The following is a 20,060-nucleotide window of genomic DNA, read 5'->3' on the forward strand; positions in this document are numbered from 1 at the left end:
GCGGAGGATCATCCTGGTGGTGACTCTGGAGCAGGATGCGCGGATAGACGGAGAGCGCTCCTCCGACGACTACAGAGGAGGGACAAAGAGAGGGAGGGCGCGAGAGGCGGGAGGGGGGGGAGCTGGGTGACACACACACACCTTAAAACAATTCACTATAGTGGTCAGATGATTTTATGAGTGGGCCTACTGTCCCAGATTGTCTCCAGAAATGTTAATATGAAGTCAAGTTTGGAAACTACTACTACAATTATTCATGTACAGCCCACCTTTAAATGTTTAAAACCATAAAGAAATATCTGAAGAACAAATATGATGATTTTTCACACATGCATGTCCGTGCGGCCTCGCCTTCTTCCAGGAGAAATTTATATTTATCGCCCTACAGTGACCCCTGCCAGCAGCCAGGCTTCAAATTGATGCCAGAAATAGAATCTGCTTGGCTACATCAAGGCAAACCCCAGACAAACAAAGGGCATGGCTTACATTGATGACATTATCTGTGTGATCACCAAAATGCAGTCAGCTCTCGCATTCTCTTGGAGATTCATGTACCCACCTCTGATTTCATCAAAATAATCCTTTTCAGCAGCAGGCCTCTCAGACAGGTGGTGTCTGCAGTCCGGCAGGTAGACTATTGCTCCTGTGTCTGTCTGGATGCACTACCCTGTCCTGGAAGATTAAATAGTCCATGACTTATTTATCAATGCAAAAAATATCTTCATAGATTAAATTTTTAGTGACACTCAGGTCTAGAGGTAACATCCCTCTCTCTCTGCACCGGACACTCTACAGCACACACAGCTGTAAAATGTGCTGCTGCATTTCATCACTATATCATCTACTGCAACAAACTATAAGCACAATACTATGAGCCTACTTTACAAAGATTGTTGTGTTTTCATGGTCTGTTAAAAGTTGTCTTATGTCTTTTAAAATGTGCAAACAATAGTCGACCTATGCAGAAGCAAGCCTACACCCAAACACATCCTTCAAAGCAAACACTAATGGTGCAGACTCAGTCAGCTGATCCTCTACTGGCATTGCAGGTTTGCAACCAGTGGAGGAGTTGCTAAACTGTGTGTGAAGTGTGTGTGTGTGTGTGTGTGTGTGTGTGTGAATGTGTGAATGTGTGTAAGGAGGGTGGGGGTAATTTGTTTAACAAAGAGATCTGTAATCAGATCCATGGTCTGATTAACAGTCTTTTTAGTCATAGGAGACAAAGATGTTTGTATATTGATGGTGCTCAACAGCTGTGAGGTGGCAGCTGCCATGCTTTATGAGCGCACAGAGCAGCCTATAAATTATTGAAATCCCAGGTTAAAGATTGCTCCCTGGGCCCCAGGCCATGCCTCTTTTGGTGTGTACACAATCCATCTCCTTGGCCAGCCCTCCTGGATGCCTTGTTTCACTGTACAGCCATGCTGGCAGGCAGGCGGGCAGGCAACCCTCCCCTCGTGTGGCTCACAGCTCTGAAGAACCTCGTCTTCAAGCAGAAATTGTGCTTACTCACCACCCTCTGGGCTGACAGCTGCAAGGAGCTGCAGTAAGGTACATACACACACACACACACACACACACACACCAGTGCACATGTAGCCTTTACTGCGTGTTTATATTCTGTGATATACATGATGCATGTAGGCCATGAAGGACTACAGACCAGACCACCTACTGTTCTTCTATAAGACACAAAAACTCATCCCTACTCAACAGTTTTAGAGTCTGTGGTTCTGTTAAATTGTTGTTAAACTGAGAGGTGTTTCCTAATATTCAATCTGTATGGGGTGGACAGAATATCAGAAACACCTCTGAGTGTTTACTGAAAATGAACTTCACTAACAAAACCAAATCAAACCAAAAAGTAAGCACTTTATGAGAATAAACTGCTGACAGTTGTTTCTTCGAAGATGCACAATTGTTTTTGCCATTTGGAGCCTTTTTTGCCCCCAAATACTCATTCTTTAATCCAGATTGATTTACCTGTTACTTTTTAGTGTCTTCTTGGCAGAAATCACCACAACTATCATCTACGTTTCTGCAAAGAGAGTCACTTTCCATGATCTGTCACACACACACACACACATACACACACATACATACATACATACATATATACATAAGCACTTAGGTACATGATGTACATCAATTAATAACAATAAAGTAACGGTGATAATAAAAACTGAAATGCATATTTTACAATAATGCTGGGTCAATTAATCAAATAATAAAAAAGAAAATGAAGTCAATTAAAATTGTTCAGTGGATTCAACAAGCAACTCCTCATATTACAGTAATGTATACACACACGTTTTGGTTGTGTTCTTAATGAATGTATATTCAGGATGAGGTAATTCAATCAGACAGCATTCATACTGGTGAGAGTTGCTCCTTAAATAATTCTATATTTACCCATTAAGAGTAAGAGGGAGCAGATAGGTAGCTAATGTAGTTTTATTAGAAATACATTTCTGTGGCATTTTGACTACAAAGAGTGTTAAAGTGATGATCGTTTCAGCTATAATAAGATAAATAGATAGATAGATAGCGGTAGGACCGTCAATTTAATGAGGAGCTAACTGTTGCTACACGGACCAAGTTTGTTGGCGCACAGTAGGCGGGACTTGTCTCAGATTGACAGGCTCCGGACAAATGGAATTCTAGAACCTGACGCTGTCGTAAAAGACGTCGACCAATCACAGTCAAGGAAAGGAACAACCGGTTCATCGTGGTAAATTAAACGATAGTTGGAGAACAAACATCAAGAGTTTGTTCATTAATCCTTCACAGGATATGTTAACGGTTATGGGTGATAAACTGTCTCCATCTAACAGCTAACCTTACAGGTACGCGTTACTCCGACACATTTTGTCAAGGACAGAGCATGTTTTGCTGTGACAGCCACACGAGAAACAGCAAGGATACATGAAACGTTTAGTATTAGTATTAATGTAATTATGCTGCCATCCATTTATCATGGGATAAGGAGAGCTGCTGTCCACACACTAAAGACAAGGTTTGTACCAAAATTCAACATAGCGTTCTTTTTTCTTATTTCAACTGTTTTAAAAAAGATTTACTGTTATGTTACACTATATGCAATTGAGCCACCAAACCAACAAAAGAAATATAAAAGCTTATCAGATGAGTCGAAAACATATCTGAATACATACATCAATAAGATAATACTTTTAGTTGTAACAGTAATATATTATATCTTTCCTCTATCAGTTGATTTAATACATTAACACTTTATTTTACTGTTCTATTTATATTTGATTATCTAATTTTACTTTTCAACTCTGTAGTTTCCATTTTGATTATTTAACAAATCATTTTTTGATATTATAAGTTATGCTCTTGACTTGTCTGGCAATGTTTTATTTTGTAATGTTTGGGGCTGGAGAATATACTGGCTTGTTTCTACATAATACAGCGTATAGCATCTCTGTGTAGACTTAAAAATCCCTCCATATTAGTCTTAATTAGTTCACTATATAGGTGATCAGGTGTTACAGTGTGTTTTACCATTGATTTATCTCCAGCAGAGGAGCTCCACCCTGCAGACTCCTGTCCACTTGTGATGGAGTCCCATTTGGACTGGCTGATGCTGAGACCATCTTTGCATTATCATCAGGCCATGGCAGGTGTGGGGTGGCTGTGGTACGAGTCAGCGGTTCAGCCTCAGCCACGGCTCTCAGGTGTATGGCTGGGCTCACACGCAGCCTGCCTCCTCCACGCACCGCCCTGTTACGCAGCATCACAGACCCCCAGTCCAAGGAAGTGCTGGACCGTGGCCTTGTCCTCTGGTTCCCAGGTTTGTTCCTTTGGTCCACACACACATTTAATTTCTTCTTTGCATTTTATGTATTCTTGTTTTAACCACCATGGGACGCTTCTGTTCTCCTGCCATATGTTTTTATCAACAAATGACAAGTTATACAGTATAACTTAAGATGATGCCAATGCTAAATAGAATTTATTTCCTATCAGATATTTATGTGTCAGAGGAAAACATGAATGTTGAACATCACCTTTCTCAAGAAACTTAGTTAATATTGATATTAAGTCTCAGCTCTGGTCTCTCACTGCCTTTTAGAATCACTAACTTACACACTAGAGCTGATGTGTTTTTTTTATCTCATCACAGTATTGAGTCGTGTGATTATCAGATGTTATATCTGCATCTTCCACTTCCAAAACATTTGTGTGGACATTTAAATGACTAAAGACCGTCTCGTCTCATGTGTTCATGTAATCAGCTCCTCACAGTTTCACAGGAGAGGACAGTGTGGAGTTCCACGTCCACGGCGGCCCTGCAGTCATTAATGCTGTCTTACAGGCTCTAGGTAAGATCCAGATGTCATTATGAATATGATACAGTGTTAAACAACCAAGCAATATAATAATAAAACAGGAGCATACAGTGTCATGTGATACAGTGTCACATTGCAGGGTGTTTAGAGTCTGTGTGCCTTCAAAGTTTTGACTTTCCAAGCTTTAAGCCTGCATAAGTATTCTAAACACCGTAACTGGTGGAGTCATGCAGCTGTCCATCACTGTGGCTTAAAAGGAAAAACTGACGTACGCTCTCTCATTTCTAAGACATTCATAATATGCGCCTTGGCAAGCATGGCAATCCTACTGTGACGGACATGTAATATTGTCCCGCAGTTCTCCTATTAGCCTTCCAGGGGGCAGTATTGTACAAATCAAAAGTGTTAATGAACACTTGTTAGCAGTCAATGTAAGATAATCACTAATCAGGAATTGTTAGATAGGAAAACATTACAGTGCTGTATACGGCTGAATAATTCTTAATTTTTAAAACTAAATGGAAGGTTGTGACAATGTTGGCATGCTGATAACCAGCTAGTAAAATGTAAAATAGAATATTTTGTTCCAGTTAACTGATCATGACCTCCAAATGATGTTGTGCTCACTGTTGTCTGAACTTTGAAATATGGTTGTGAAAACAATGAAAACGTCACCTCTTTAACCTGCACGGTTGTGCCTGTTTTCACTCCAAGTGAACCCTGATTTGCACGACGACCCTACGTGTGATCCTGTTTTTGTGTGTGTTGTGCACATGTGCGCATGATGCATGCCCGTCTCCTGCTACACGCATTACTTCTTGTTTGTATGCTGTGTGTGTGTGTGTGTGTGTGTGTGTGTGTGTGTTTGTGTGTCTCTCAGGAAGCGTGCCTGGCATGAGGCCTGCAGAAGCTGGAGAGTTCACGCGGAGAGCCTTTCAAGCAGGGAAATTGGGTTTAACAGAGGTGGGTCAAGAAGAGCATGTAGAAGCTCACTGAGACAGATCTTTGCAGATCTGAAAATCAAATGGAACAAAAATGGTTAGAAATTAACAGGGTTCATGAAATGTCAACAGTGAAAATTTCTCCTTTTTATATATTTTACCCTTTGAGCGTTTATGCATGAACAAAGCTACTGGGCTTCTGTAGATGGGTTTTTTTTTTTTTTTTAAATAGCCAATCATGCAGCCTCAATCTTTGACTCAGAGTAGATTTTATTAGTATATAGTACACAATGTATTAATCAGTGCACTGGAAACGATTGAAATGCCTCTTTAAGTCCCACCAAGGGAGCAAGAATAGCTTTAACTTTGGAATAGCTTTAATAGCTGAAAACAGTATGTCTTGGATTTCATATTGTAGCTGCTGCACCAAGAACATGAATAGTAGCTGTAGCAGTAAACTGTACATCATGCACACATTAAGACATACTTATATAATATGTCTTGCTTATAATCCATTCTTTAGATAACACACCATACACATAATGGGAGGAAATGTTTTAAGGCATACAGTTAGTCAGAATGAAAACATTAGTGCACTAAATAGATATGTAAATATAAATATTCCACTAAAAAAACATGTCAGACTTAACTATTATAATCCTGCTTGAAGGTGGAGGGGCTCGGGGATCTGATCCACGCTGAGACAGAGGCTCAGAGGAGACAGGCTCTCCGGCAGATGTCAGGAGAGCTGGGGCACCTTTATCAAGACTGGAGCCACAGGCTGAAACGGGTAAGTCGACCAGTGGTGCAGATGCCAGTGGTGTAGACAGCGGTTTCATCTGTAATCGTACACACAGGAGTTTCCATCTGGACTCGAGCTCTGGGCTTAAAGGTGTATGTGTTACCTGGTCTAGTCTGAAATCAGTCACACAACACTTACTTTTTCGTCTGTAATGCTACAACGTTACTTTATCCTGCCTATTATATATATAATACAAAAATATGGAGCACTTTTTCCTCTTCACTGTAATCATTTAGTTGAAGTCATCTTTATTTGATCAGTCAAATCCAAAAATGGTTAGATTAGTTGTTTGACTGTACATCTCTGTATCTGTATCTGTATCTGTATACCTTTAGACCTGGCCTTTGAGGTGACAGGTGGACAGGGGACCTTTTTAGAAAGAGAAAAAAAAACAATGTTCTGTCTAATTCTGAGCCATGCTGACAGCAGAAACAAGCCGAACTCTTGGAGTTCTCCCCGAAGAGACTTTGTTCATGTTCATGTCCGACATTTCTGAGAAAACAGTGTTTTGGAAGGAGCCTGTCTGTACTGTGCTGTAGGTCAGACCACAGCAGTTTCGCACCCAAGCAATGCTTTCTGTTTTCGTGTCTGCTACAGCTGCTTTTGCTACACACTGTTGATGGATTAACTAATGGGAATCCGAGGCTTCCTGTTTTCATGTTGCTGTAGTACGTGTAGTACATGTGTTTCCGTTCAATATTGAGAATCCAAATACCAATCTGTACAGCACATGTAAATATTCATCTTGGAACCAGGATTTGAAAATAACTGAAAAAATAGAGAACAATGCAGATTGAATGGAATAATAACTGGATTTAATTTCACTTCATGGAAGGGAAACTCATCCTGGAGTTCAAAAAATACATTAATAAATCATTGTTATTTTTGCATGTATAAATTTTAGATTGTTATAACTTGCTTAGTTTGTATTGTTATAGTTTACTAGATTGTATTTGTTTGGCGAAAGGGGTGCCTGTAAAGTAAGAATTTCATTGTACAGTGTAACGGTCTGGTTTTCTGTACATATGATAATAAACATCTTGAATCTTGAATGAATGATGGATGTTTGCGTAAAATGTTATAAACTTTAAATATAATGTGAAGTTTGCCACACTATTCGACCAACCTAACAATTTAAACTAGTTGAGATGATAATATAATATAATATAATAGAACCTTTCCAGTAACTAACATATTTCCCTGCAGATATAAGCAAGTTTTTACACAACTATAATATCTTCACAGAACCATTTATCTACTCAAAGATCAAATCTCTATTCACGCTGAAGAACACAGCAAATTAAGTCTGATTTCAGGTCAACACTAACAAGCAAAAATGGTGTTTGAGATACAGAGATGTATAGTTAGTCAACCTCCTAACTGATCGCTGTTGTTTGAGTTGACTGGTCAAATAAAGATGAATTTGCCAAAATGTACTGCAGAGGAAAAAGTACTTTATATTTTTGTATCGTATATATTAGACAGGAAAAAGTCACCTTGTAGCATTGCAGACTAATATGAGTTCATATGCCGTTGTTAGTATTATGTGATGACTGGAGTGGCTGAAGGGATCAGGTCGGTGACTCCGTCTTGAAAAGCTTTGTTAATACAAACATGTGTGGAGTGTAATCCTGCGCAGTTTAGCACCAGACTTAAGTCACTGCTGCTCAGAGGCATTGTTGAGCTGCTAATTTGGACTTTACATAGGAAAGCCACTAATTCAAGAGCTCATCTCTAAGACTTTCTGAGAAGTTTTATAAAAGCACCCTCTCTACCAGAGTGTGTTGTTTTTCCAACACCCACTCAATGTTTTCACTATCTCAGAACATCTGGCTCGCTATTGTTTGGGATTTATTGAAGATGAATTATAGAAAGCAGAGCTGCTGTATGTCTGTCACTTAAGACAGGCGCACAATAAAGACATTGATTTATTCTGTGCAGCAGTATTGTTTTGCTTATCTCTACAGTATCCTGTAGCGCAGACTGTATTTATGAACAAGGGCCCGAAAGAGAAACTGGAGTACAGGAAGAATGAAACACGTGAATTTCAAGATTTTTTTTAAAGTGGGTTTTTTGCCTTAATTTGGTAGCAATTAGTGTGGAGACAAGAAATGAGGGCATGCCATGCATCATCGGTTGCTGTTATGTTATACGGACCTTTGGCTACCAGGATGCCCCGTACTGAAGTACATTTGAACATGGATGCAATCTGTTAGATTAGGAAACAAAACAACAAAGTGGTTTGAATTAGGAAAGTCCATCCATTGTCTATACAGCTTCCAGCTGACACTCACATTCACACCTACGGGCAATTTAGAGTCACCAGTTAACCTAACCTGCATGTCTTTGGACTGTGGGAGGAATCAAACTAGCCACTTTCAAAGATTTGAACGTTTAACTTTGTTGCTGTGAAGCAACATTACTAACTACTGCCTGGATTATGAAGGTGATTTGTAATTTTCACCTCTACATATGGTTGTCCCGCACCACTTGTCAACTGTCTAAAAAGCAGCAGGTCACTGACCGCATATGAACATTTCAACTCAATGGACGGGGGCCAAACCATCCTCCACTGTGAACTATTTCAGCAGAGTATAGACGAGTGATCTTCCAGCTCTTTGGCAACAGATCTGACCAGCCACCCCAGGTGTTCTCCCATGAGAAAGTCTGTTAAGCTGCTTGTCTACACGTTTCTTAGGACAGTTCCTAGAAGAAAGTCAAACATGCCTTTATTTTGGTCTCTGGTATTATTCATCTCTGGGAATCCAGTTTATCAAACCCTCATTCAATGCCCAAACAATGCAGTTTTTTTTTAACCGTTGGCTTCCCACTTTTGTGAATTGATTTAAGGATGGGAATGTGAAGCTTCCTGTTTTTGTGCAGCTACAGTGCCTTGCAAGTATTGAACCCCTTTTGAAATTTTCCACATATTTGTCATCTTACAAATTAAAATGCATTTAATTGGGTCTATAAGTAAAGGACCATCACCAAATGGTCTTGATAGCATAATTGTGGTAGTGGGGCAATTATTTTATTCTTATAATTATTATAAAATTATTTTAAAAGTGCTGAGTGCATGTATTCATAAGCACCTGATCTTAGTGAGGGGTTGCACAGGGAAGGGCCCTGTGCAACCCCTCACTAAGATCAGGTGCAGCCAATGGCCTTTAGAGGTCACATTATTAGTCCACATATGTGGAAATTAATCTCAATCTAAACACACCTATTCAATGAAGGCCTCAGACAGCAACAAACATTAAAGCTATTATTAGAAAAATTGAAAATCTAGAAAATATCTGACCAATCTGACCTTTATGGAAGATTCTATTTAGAGTTTGTCACAAGCCATCTGAGAGACTCTGCAAGCGTGCGTTTTTAGGCTGTGGTGCAAAATATTTTGTGTGGCAGAAACCCAACACTGCACACCGCTCCCTCAGTGAAACACGGTGGTGAAAGCATCATGCTGTGGGGATGATTTTCATCAGCAGGTGCTGTGCTGGGAAACTGGTCAGGATTGAGGACAAAATGGTTGGAGCCAAATACAGGACAGTTCTTGAACAGAACCAGTTTCAGTCTGCAAGAGACTTGAGATTAGGGTGGAGGTTCACCTTCCAGCAAGACACTGATCCAAAAATGCAGCCAGAGCTACACTGCAGTGCTTTAAGGCAAAGATTATTAATGTCTTAAAATGACCCAGTCAAAGCCCAGACCTCAATCCAATTCAGAATCTGTAGTGAGACTTAAATTGCTCCTCACAGATGGTCTCCAACCCATCTGAGTGAGCTTGAGTCATTTTACTGAGAAGAGGGGGCAAAAAATGTAGTCTGATGTGCAAAGCTAGTAGAGACATGCCCCGAAAGACTGTCAGATGTCTGCTTTTTTTGTCCTGATTATTGTTTGCTTCACAGCAAAAAGTATTTTGCAGCTTGAAAGCATGATGCGTGTTGTGTTAATCAAATGGTAAAAAGCCCAATTAAATTAATTTGAACTGCAGGTTGTAACTCTGCAAAATGTAGAAAAGTTCAAAGGGGGTGAACACTTATCCAAGGCACTGCATACTACTGTTGTGTTTATGTTCCACAATGTCAGTCAAGATACGGATCTTTAATCACTGTATAAATTTCTGGGTGAACACTGTTAAGAAACAAAATCATTCCCTGAGATGTAATTTAGTTGGCCTATCTGTGGAGAAGATAGGCCAACTTGTCAACGGTTTTGATAAACTTGAAATCATTAAATATGATCATTGTGAAATCTTTTCAAAATGAGCGACTTGACGGCCTCGATTGGCTTTTTTTCACTATTTTCTGCTTAGAAATGTGAATTTGTTTTCATTCTGACTGAAAGTGTGGGTATTTTTACTTGTTTGTTTATTAATGGAAGAATTGTGGAGACACTTTTTTTTCCTTTTGATAAATGTACTGTATTGTACACAGGTATCACAGTACTATATTGACGTAAGCAGCTGCGTCACCAACATGATATATTGTACATTCGCTGCCTGCTTACTGTCACTATTGTCTGTGCTGGCAGCTGGTTGCTGACCTGTCACGCAATGAAAATTTACAGTATAAATAGAAAAATTATTAGTTTAATTTTTGAGAACACTAAACCTATGCATCTTGATGTTATCAGGGGATCGAAGGTGTAAATGAAGTGGTCTGATGTCTCTGTATTCTGCATACTGATTTCAGCTTCTTCCCTTCTCCCTTCTCTGCATTATGTGTCACACAGTGTCTGGCTCATGTTGAGGCCTTCATAGACTTCAGTGAGGATGAGCTCATTGAGGACGGGGTCTTAAACCAAGGTGAGTATTCACTTTGTCCTCTGCGCTGGAGGAAAATAACAGAACAGTGATCCCTTGGGAGAAGCTTTAGACATTAAACTGCTCAAAAGACGATTTCCTTTAGGAAGTGTGGAGAGAAGGCCAAGGGGACAGTAGAGGCATTCGGCCAGCCTTCAAAGCCAACCTGCCATGTCACTTACAGGAATAGTGCTGTCAGCAGCACCGTGAAGTCCAACTGCTCTCTCTGTGCCCAGGTTTTCCAAACTCACAGTGTATGTGAGGCTGCGTATGTGTGTATGTTTTTTGTGAGTGTGCTAGGGATATCCCCCTGAGTCTGTCGCCTGCTGTCTGGCACTGACAGAGCTCCTCCGAAGCCTTAGATGTCGTGTTTCGACACAATAAAGCCTGGGAACTATTGTTTGTTTTGGTGGCACGGAATGTGGGCTCACGCCTCAGAGTGGCAAACAATAATGGAGTCATTCCCAAAAATAGAAAACGTGTTATAAATGCCTTCCATTACCACCTGCAGACACACTGCAAATGACATGTTTGATGTGAAATGTGAAATTTTCTTATATTCTATGTCAAGTCATTTCAGATTGGATGGATTAATGTGCTTGACTCAATCAAGAATCCCAAGAACTTTAATTTTTTCGCCTTGAGAGGAGTGACGTATTATTGATGCATTGTATTGTCAAAAGCATTTTTCCGCTTTGGTCACATGCGGAAAGAGACAAGTCCATGACCTATTTTTCATCCAGACGAAAGAGTGTCCAGACCGTTTTCCTTCAAAGGACAGAAATTCCTTTTACAAGGCCATGAAAGTGAAGTTGAACTCAAAACCTTCATCACATCCTGCGCCCTCCTCTGTCCTTATTCCCCCCACCCCCCTTCAGTGGACAGATCAGTGCGTAATCTGCAAGCAGAGATGGAGCGACACCTAAAGGATGAGAGGAGGGGCGAGCGGCTGCGTAGCGGAGTCCAGGTGGTCATCGCCGGAGCCACCAATGCAGGAAAAAGCAGTCTCCTTAATACACTCTGTGAGTGAACCAAGAAAGCAAACACACACACTTCATCAAGGGATTAAGATTAAAGTATGATTTACTCTCCTCTAAATACAGACATTACTGTTGAATCATACTGCTGTCAGCCATGTTTTGGGAGGGGAAGATGGCAACATCTGTCATTCTGTAAGCAGCATAGACTTACAAAACTTTGTGAAACGTGTATCATTCATTAAGATTCAAATGCTGTGTTTGCACTGAAAGTCAGAGAAATGTTTCCTTGACAAAAAAAAAGGGATTTTGTGGGAGACAAATCTATAAACTTTCTAGAATCTACCGAAATATTCAAAAACTGTAGCCAACGCAGCTGTCAGCAATATCTCTTCCTCAGCAGATGGAGTTTTCCCAGTTGCCATGGAACTGTAGATGATCAAATTTCCACTTTTCTTAGCACCTAAGCGTTGAATGAAACTGCTGTTTCCGAGTTTTGTTTTTTTGTATTTTGTTTTCCTGTTACAGGATCATGTGATACACAAGAAGGTCAAAGAAATTTATCCAATCTGTTACCTATTATTATAATAATGTCTTCTGCAGTAGGGTTGTGTTTGCTTAAAGTATTGCATCCTCAGATCATTTAGAATCACTTTATATAAACTACCCAAAGAGGGGGCTTGGCAAGGTCTCCTCACAGCTTCCTATCAGAATAATAGAAGTATTCATCAAACTTCAGATTGGATCCTGTTATCGTTTCCAGTTCTAATTACTCTTCCCCGTGGCCTGGGCTCACACCCAGTCAGCACAGATAAGTTATAACGCGCTGGCAGCGTTATTTCACGTGGGTTACACGGGGATGGTCGGACCACAGAGTTTACCTAAATATCTTCTATTGTGTTTGGACTGTGCAGACACTTGGTAGGTGCAGAGTTTTCCTAAACACTCAACCAGAAATAACAGGTATTAAGAAGGTGGTTATCAACCGTCTCCGCTAACCATGCTTCAGGCTCTGTGCACGTTCTCAGAAAAAGGGGCGTTTGACGTGTCATTTCACTCGTGTTCAACCCAAAATCGCTGAATGTTTTTATCAAGAAAGGCTGGAGAAAGAAAAAAGAAAAAAACAGCCGCAATCGATTGTGTGCTGCCTACTTCAGTAAAGAGGAACGGGTCGTTATAATGGAGAATTACGAAGAATATAAAAACTGTTGTTCCAAATAAGGCGAGAGAGGAATGCTGAAGAAAAACTGAATGCATTTATTTTACCACTCAGTAACTTTCAGTGTTTATTTGTAACATAGAAGCACTTATTAAATGCAGCAGATTTAAACATATACTCATGGTCATGGATGGTTTATATGGATGGTTCATGGCTGATGGTTCATACACAACGAAGTTCCTGTCCTTCAAGCAGGATTCAAACCAGTTTAATACTGTGTCAGATAGTCCCAGCCCTCTTTTCCAGTAGTAATATGTTGTGGTTCACCATGTCGAGCGCAGCGCTGAGATCTAGTAATACTAAGAAATTTTATGTTGAAGCGGGTGTCACTGAAGACCTCAACAGGAGCCGTCTCAGAGCGATGGTGTGGTTGAGATTCTGAAATACAGCTTTTTCAACATTTTTACTTTTACTTTTATATCGGCCAATAACTGTCCAGAGTGAGATGTCTAGATTGTTTTTGTTTAAGAGTGAGATATGTGTTTCTAATTTGGAGATGATCTGAGGCCATGCAGTTTGAAGCATTCTTGGAAAAAGCCTGAAAAAGCAGAATATCAAGGCAGGAGGAGGATTTCAGATCTTGTATTATCCACTCCAGGTTTTTGTGGCTGTTAAGATAAAATTCTGTCATGGTATTTAAATTGATTTTAAGTGGACACAGGGACAACGCATATCCAGTACCTGATATGAAGGCACTGACTAATTTTTTTTTTTTTTATTTTGTCAGTGGAGGAGGCGTTATCAAGGAGGCAAATTCATTGCAGGCCCTGGTGGATAGAAGTTCAGGGGCCACTGACAGAGAAGGGTTTATTAGCCTGGTGACATTAATAACATCTTGTTGCCTTGTATTTAGAGTTTCAAATTATAAATGTGAACTCTTTCTCTATTATTGCCTATATTATCGTTTAACCTTTTTATGTCCAGGCCAGAGACCAGCAGCCATTGTGTCTCCCATTGCTGGCACTACCAGGGATGTAGTAGAGACGGCACTGGACATCGGTGGTTTCCCTGTCCTTTTGAGCGACACAGCCGGCCTGAGGGACAGTCCTGACTTGGTGGAGAGAGAGGGGATCCGCCGAGCTCGGGAAAGGTAGTAGTTTAGTAGTCTAAAAGCGTAATTTAGCTTTTAAATTTTTTTTTTTGGCAGACCTAAGATCTTCAGATATTAACGCTGGTATTTGTCACCAGCTGCAGGATAGTAGCACATATAGAGAACATGTGTAGAAGTACATGTAGATTGCTGCTTCAGCGACTGCTCACATGTGCATAACATAACACAGAACAAATTAGCCAAGGGACCAATGGAATATATTCTTGAAAACAAAGAAAGGAAGAAATAACTCACTGCTTTTCCCCTGTGCATCATGCTATATTTTTGTAATGTCTGTGCAACATTCAGAGTTTATATTATTGCTGAGACAGTTATAAATACATGGGACAAACACTCTCAGGAGATTGCGTAATGAAGAGCCCCTTTCCCTCATTGTAGAGTATTTACCATTAAGACATTCTTCATGTTTGGTGATGAGAGTGGACATATATGGCCATTCGCTGACAGCTGCTTCCGCTGTTTACACCAAGGAAAAAAAGCAGCACTTGTAGCACTCGTCATCAGCGCTTTATCATATACAAACATGCAAACAGACAACAACAAGAATGGACACGGTGGCACATGCACATAATAATATCTCAGTCTGTATACACAGGCATAAGATGACATGTTTAATCCCTTTAATTTGTGTTGTGTGGCCTAACAACACATCCCAACATTGATTATTAAAGGTGAAAGTAAAGTTTTCCTGTTGTATTATAGTAGAAATACAACAGATCTTCTTCCACTGTACTTATTTATTCTGAAGTATAAAATACACAGTTTAGTAAACATATTATTACTGCTAAATACAAATCTAAACACACTGTACATACTGTATACACCCATACCCTTTCATATCCATCTAACTCATGTACATAATGGACCCTGTACATAATCATCCCATATTTAGTCCAGCATTTTTGTATTCTGCATCACTGCACTGCTGTTTGCTTCACGTCTTTTGTCATAGTTGCTTTTTACATATATACTTGTCCATATATTTACATGTACCTTTATATTACATTTGGACAAAGCAGTTAAATGTTTACACTGAAGTTTGTTTCCTTTGTTCAGCTTTGTTGTCTTCTTCTTCCTATGTGTCTCTTTCTGTGTAAGTACATGAAACCATTGGAAACACCGGAGACATATTCTTTACATGTGTTCACATAGTGGGTGAAAAAAGCTGATTCTGATTCTGATCCAAAAAGAAAAACATCTCTGTGTGTTGCTGACACACCCAACAGTTGACTGAAAGACTTAAATCTACAGAACTCGAAGATTTCAGCAAATATTCAGTATAAAATATAATGTTATAACATTCACGCCAAAGGGGATAAATATCATCATGTTGTTTCCCCAACAACTTGTGTTTTTGGCAGGAGGATAAAGCATCTAACACAACAGGTGTTTGGATTATTTGAAATGGGGCTGTATGAGGTACTTATCCATAGTCAGTGTATCACTAACAGTAGACTGCAGTCAGGATGCCCCTGAGAAGCAGCCACGAGTCCTGGCACAGATGCTCAGAAATAAAAGCCCACCTTAAAAAATCAACATCAGTTGAAGTGTACACTGCGTTTAGCATATTTTACTGCTTTATATTGCCATCAGACAGCTCTTTCAATGGGGAACTAAAGCCATTCTGTTTTTCTCTGTACTCATTTCAAAGCAGAAACAGTGATTTTACCTTGCAGAACACAGGAGTTGGTATCCTCCTGCTGCCTCTATTGCTTAGGCTGTTTGTGTTATTGTGTGCCTTTGATGTTTTAAGCAATTGGTTTGAATCCAAACTAACGTGTTAGTTCATTGATTGAAGCAGCAGTAACGCAGCAAACTCCTGTGTTCTGCAAAGTAAAATTGGTGTTTTTGTGTGGTGGCTTTCCAGCGAACAAGAGAATGGCCTCAGTTCCCCGTCAGAAAGGGCTGTGTGATGACGATGTGAAGCAGTGAAACTATGAAAATATTATAAATATTGCGTTACACCTAAAGTGATTATTGACTTTTCTTTTTTTGGTGGGCTTTTTTGATAGGTGGCTAAAATACATTTTTCTGCTGCCCCCGTTCACAGCAGCTTAGCATCTGTGTTGAGACTCCTTCCTGCTCCTCCTAACTGGGGCCATGCTGATCGCCATCTACTCTAAGTTATACACTAACTATGGATGCGTAACTCATACAGCCCTACTTTAAATAATGTGAACTATTTCTTTAAATCTGCATGTACAATAAGGGGTAGAAGAGGTAGAAGAATTAAATGGACTCACTACACCTTTTCACTCAGAGAGAATACTTTTGAAATTGTATTTCATCAAAAAACTGTATTTACAAGATCATGACTGTCTTGATTGTTTCGTGACTCATAGTGCAGGAAAATCTGATGAAGAACCCAGATGAAGATTTGACTCTGGCCAAAGCACCATTTTCAGTGCAAGGATTCTATAATTCCTTCACTGTTTGTTTAAGTTATTTGGGCGACCTGGTGGCTCTATAGGAAGGGTGGGCAGTTTGTGTTCAATAGGGAACTTTCTGTTCAGGGAGCAGGTCAGAAGCTCATGACCTGGGTCACTACAGGAAGGATGCGTTAAGTACAAGCATCCGCTGTTGCTGCTACCTCACAGTGGGACCAAGGTGTAGGAGTGCATTATTTAAATAAGATACAATGAAGGTGGATGTTAATAATAATAATGATAATAATAGTAATGCTAGATATTATTCTCGGTGTTTGTGGCATACCGTAATGTTTCCTTAAGCAAAATAACAACGAGCCAGGCCTCTGCTGAGGTGTCTTGCTGGAGAAAAACCTGCTGCTCCATGATCAAGTATGATCTTTTGCAGCTATAATATTTACTTTGTTCACCAAATAAAGTGTTCCTTGACAAAATGCTGTTGTGATCATATTGATAGTTCCAGATCAAAAGTTGAGGCTGTGACTTTTTCCCCAGAGTGGAGCAGGCAGATCTGACTCTGGTGGTTGTGGACTGCACTCATTTCCCCTCTGATGCACAGCAAGCGGCAGCCTTCCTTCAGGGACACCTCAGAGGTGTCCTGCCCACACAGGAGCAGCCAGAGACAGGTACGATGTCAAGGCCTCGTCTGCTCCTGCATCACCTGAGCTGTCAGTGATGCCTTAAAGGCACTTCAAATGTAATAAAGTAAATAGACATGCATGTTAAACATACAGGCATCGGTAAAATTGAACTGTGAGTTGCAAAAATCTGTTTTACAAGTCATCTTTTTTTAGGTGGTATCGTTTGTTTTTTTGCTCGAGAACGCAATTTATTTTAGCAGCAGTTGTTAACTTACAGCTCCATCCTGCATTATTAAACTTTAAAATTTGAAATTTAAGGTTACTTGCCCCAGGAAGAGAGCTAGACAGAGAGTTTTAAGGCATCAGGAGTAATTAAACAGAAATTCTCCATGCCTGAGAGAGTAATAGTTTAGTCATTGGTATTGATCAACGTTTTTCTCCCTTCCTTGTTTTACCACAGCATTTCCTGCAGACAGGTTTCTCCTGGTGTTGAATAAAAGTGACCTGTTGCCTCAGGAGCAGAGGCAGAAGCTGGACGGGGAGCTGAGATTGGTCCCTGGACTCCCTCCTGTTTGTCTGATGTCTTGTCACAGTCGTGAAGGGCTGCAGGACTTCCTCACAGTGCTGCACAGCTGTGTCAAGACCCTGTGAGTTGCTTCAATTTATGTTTTGTTGTGCCAGAACTAAAACTGCATGTCTATTTGTATTTAAATATTGCCTGTGGGGGGGGCCTGTGATGTATTTACACAAATTAAAATTTACATCAGCACGGATAAATATGAACTTGTTATCATGACAGGTTTCCAAAAGTGTCTTAATGCAACCTAAAATTGCATATGTCCTATCGTGCTCTTGGTAAGTCTGCAATGAAATGTGTGGCATTAGAACATATGAAAAATATATATAACATGATATTCTACTTAAAGAACATAAAAATTCATATCCAAGTCATTTTTATTTTTATCTGCCTCACAGTTGTTTTTGCACTGTATATTTTTAAGGCTCAGTGCTTTCAGTTTTAACTAATTTATACCAAATACTATCAAGAGTCACCTGTCAGAAATCTTAAAATCCAACCCTAAAATAACACAAAAATAAATAAAGCAAAAGGATAAATTAGACAAACGAAATAAACCGTTTGTGCTGCAAATGGATCTTTTAAACTCTGATTTTCACTCTTATGTAACGTTTTCAGGGGGGTTCTGGTTTTCACCCTTCCTAAACCAAAAAAAATTGCTAAATAGAGCACAAAATAATGACTGTTTGACTTTTCTTGTTCATTTTGTTCTCCCACTTCCTCTCTAGGTGTGGCGACCCTCTGTCTGGTGCCCCCACCCTGACCCAGGCCCGCCACAGGGCCCACCTGCAGCAGTGTTTTGCAGCTCTGGCTCAGTACCAGCTATACCGCAACACAGACCTCGCTCTGGCAGCTGAGGGTGTCCGGTTGGCGCTCACCAGCATGGGCCGGATCACTGGACGGGTCGGAGCAGAGGAGATCCTGGATATCATCTTCAAAGACTTCTGCATTGGAAAGTAGTCAGATGAGTGGCAGCGAAAACATGAAACCATGTAATATCAGCCTGTTCAGAGAGGAAGGCTGTGTTCTTGTTTAGTCCCAGAGTATCAGTAAAGAAAACGGGACAAAAAGGACACAGCCTCGGCGCTGCGCCAAACTTCGAGGCACAGCAAGAGTAAAAAAAAATGAAATTCATGTTCTTGGCTGCAGGATCAATCTGCTCCCGAGACACTGGAATGTTTGTGCTTTCTATAACAGACTAAAATAGTTTTAGTGTGATGACAGGTGCCTCAGAGGCCCCATATGCTGGACAAGTGTTTGGCAATTCTTGAGTTGTAACTCTTCTGAAAGCCTTTGATAGGTGAATATTGGGCCCTTGGGTCTCTCCACATAACAGCCAAGATCTTAAATTAAGCCTGTTGTGTACTCATGCAAGGTCATGGAGTTTGGGTGTTTACATGCACTGCAGGACAATGAAGAATAATTTTTTATTGCAACAGGCTGTAAGCACGACATTAACATGTTGCCAACTTATAATCGTTATGACAAATTTGTTAGTTGTCTATGTCCGCAGCATCGTGTTAGCACTGTGTGTCAGTAATGATTTTTGATCAATTTCGTCTCTACCAGCTCTTGAAGGAGATATTTGGCCCTTTAGCTGCTTAATGTGGAAATACTGAATGTTTCCCGGCTGGTCACACACTTCATCCGTCCACTGTTGGTGCTGCACAGACAGCATAGAGAGAAATCAGACAGCATAGAAAATAAGCCAAAATGGTAAAGCTGTGGTCCATTGACTGAAAGACAATAAAATAAGCTGCAGCGGTAAAGCTGCACTAGAAGCAACCCATCTCATATTACACATAGTCATTTGATTTGCCAGTATTGAAAATATTGATTAGTGCAGCTTTAAATTACATGGTGCAATAGATGTGTACATATAATTACATGTTTGAAGATACAACAGCTTCTTACTGTAATCATGTTTTAAGGCACATGATTCCATGCACCTTCATCGTGTCACATTTTGCATTCACGTGGTCATAATTTATAGCTTCCTTACGCTAATACTGGCACATTTACAGAAATGTTCATTAATGTGTACCGTCCCTGTTAAATAAATAAATAAAGAAAATAAATAAATAATAATACATTCATTACAGTAATATGAAGGTTTTTTTTCCCTAATATAAAATATTACCTGTTCTCACGAAGATTGAATTGATGAGGTCTGATTTCTTGCTGTGGCTGTTGTCACATTGATGCACACAAGTACGCACAGTACTGTATAGGTTGTGATTAATTCCACTGTAAACTACATTTGTCATCCAGCTCCCACCATAAAGCACAACACAACAGACCCAGAG

General features: G+C 40.0%; 1 protein-coding gene across 1 annotated transcript; it reads left to right on the top strand.

Annotated features, from left to right (window-relative positions):
• The first annotated feature begins 1,421 nt into the window (after positions 1-1,421).
• gtpbp3 (GTP binding protein 3, mitochondrial) lies at positions 1,422-19,623 on the top strand. The gene is made up of 11 exons (XM_070832234.1): positions 1,422-1,546; positions 3,546-3,817; positions 4,263-4,349; positions 5,197-5,279; positions 5,928-6,047; positions 10,794-10,866; positions 11,742-11,885; positions 13,984-14,149; positions 17,092-17,222; positions 17,638-17,824; positions 18,483-19,623. Exons 1-11 carry the CDS (start codon positions 1,422-1,424, stop codon positions 18,712-18,714), a joined length of 1,620 nt encoding a protein of 539 aa, XP_070688335.1. The 3' UTR covers positions 18,715-19,623.
• Positions 19,624-20,060: the final 437 nt, after the last annotated feature.

Source organism: Pempheris klunzingeri, chromosome 6 (assembly GCF_042242105.1).
Source record: "Pempheris klunzingeri isolate RE-2024b chromosome 6, fPemKlu1.hap1, whole genome shotgun sequence".
Lineage (NCBI taxonomy): Eukaryota > Metazoa > Chordata > Actinopteri > Acropomatiformes > Pempheridae > Pempheris > Pempheris klunzingeri.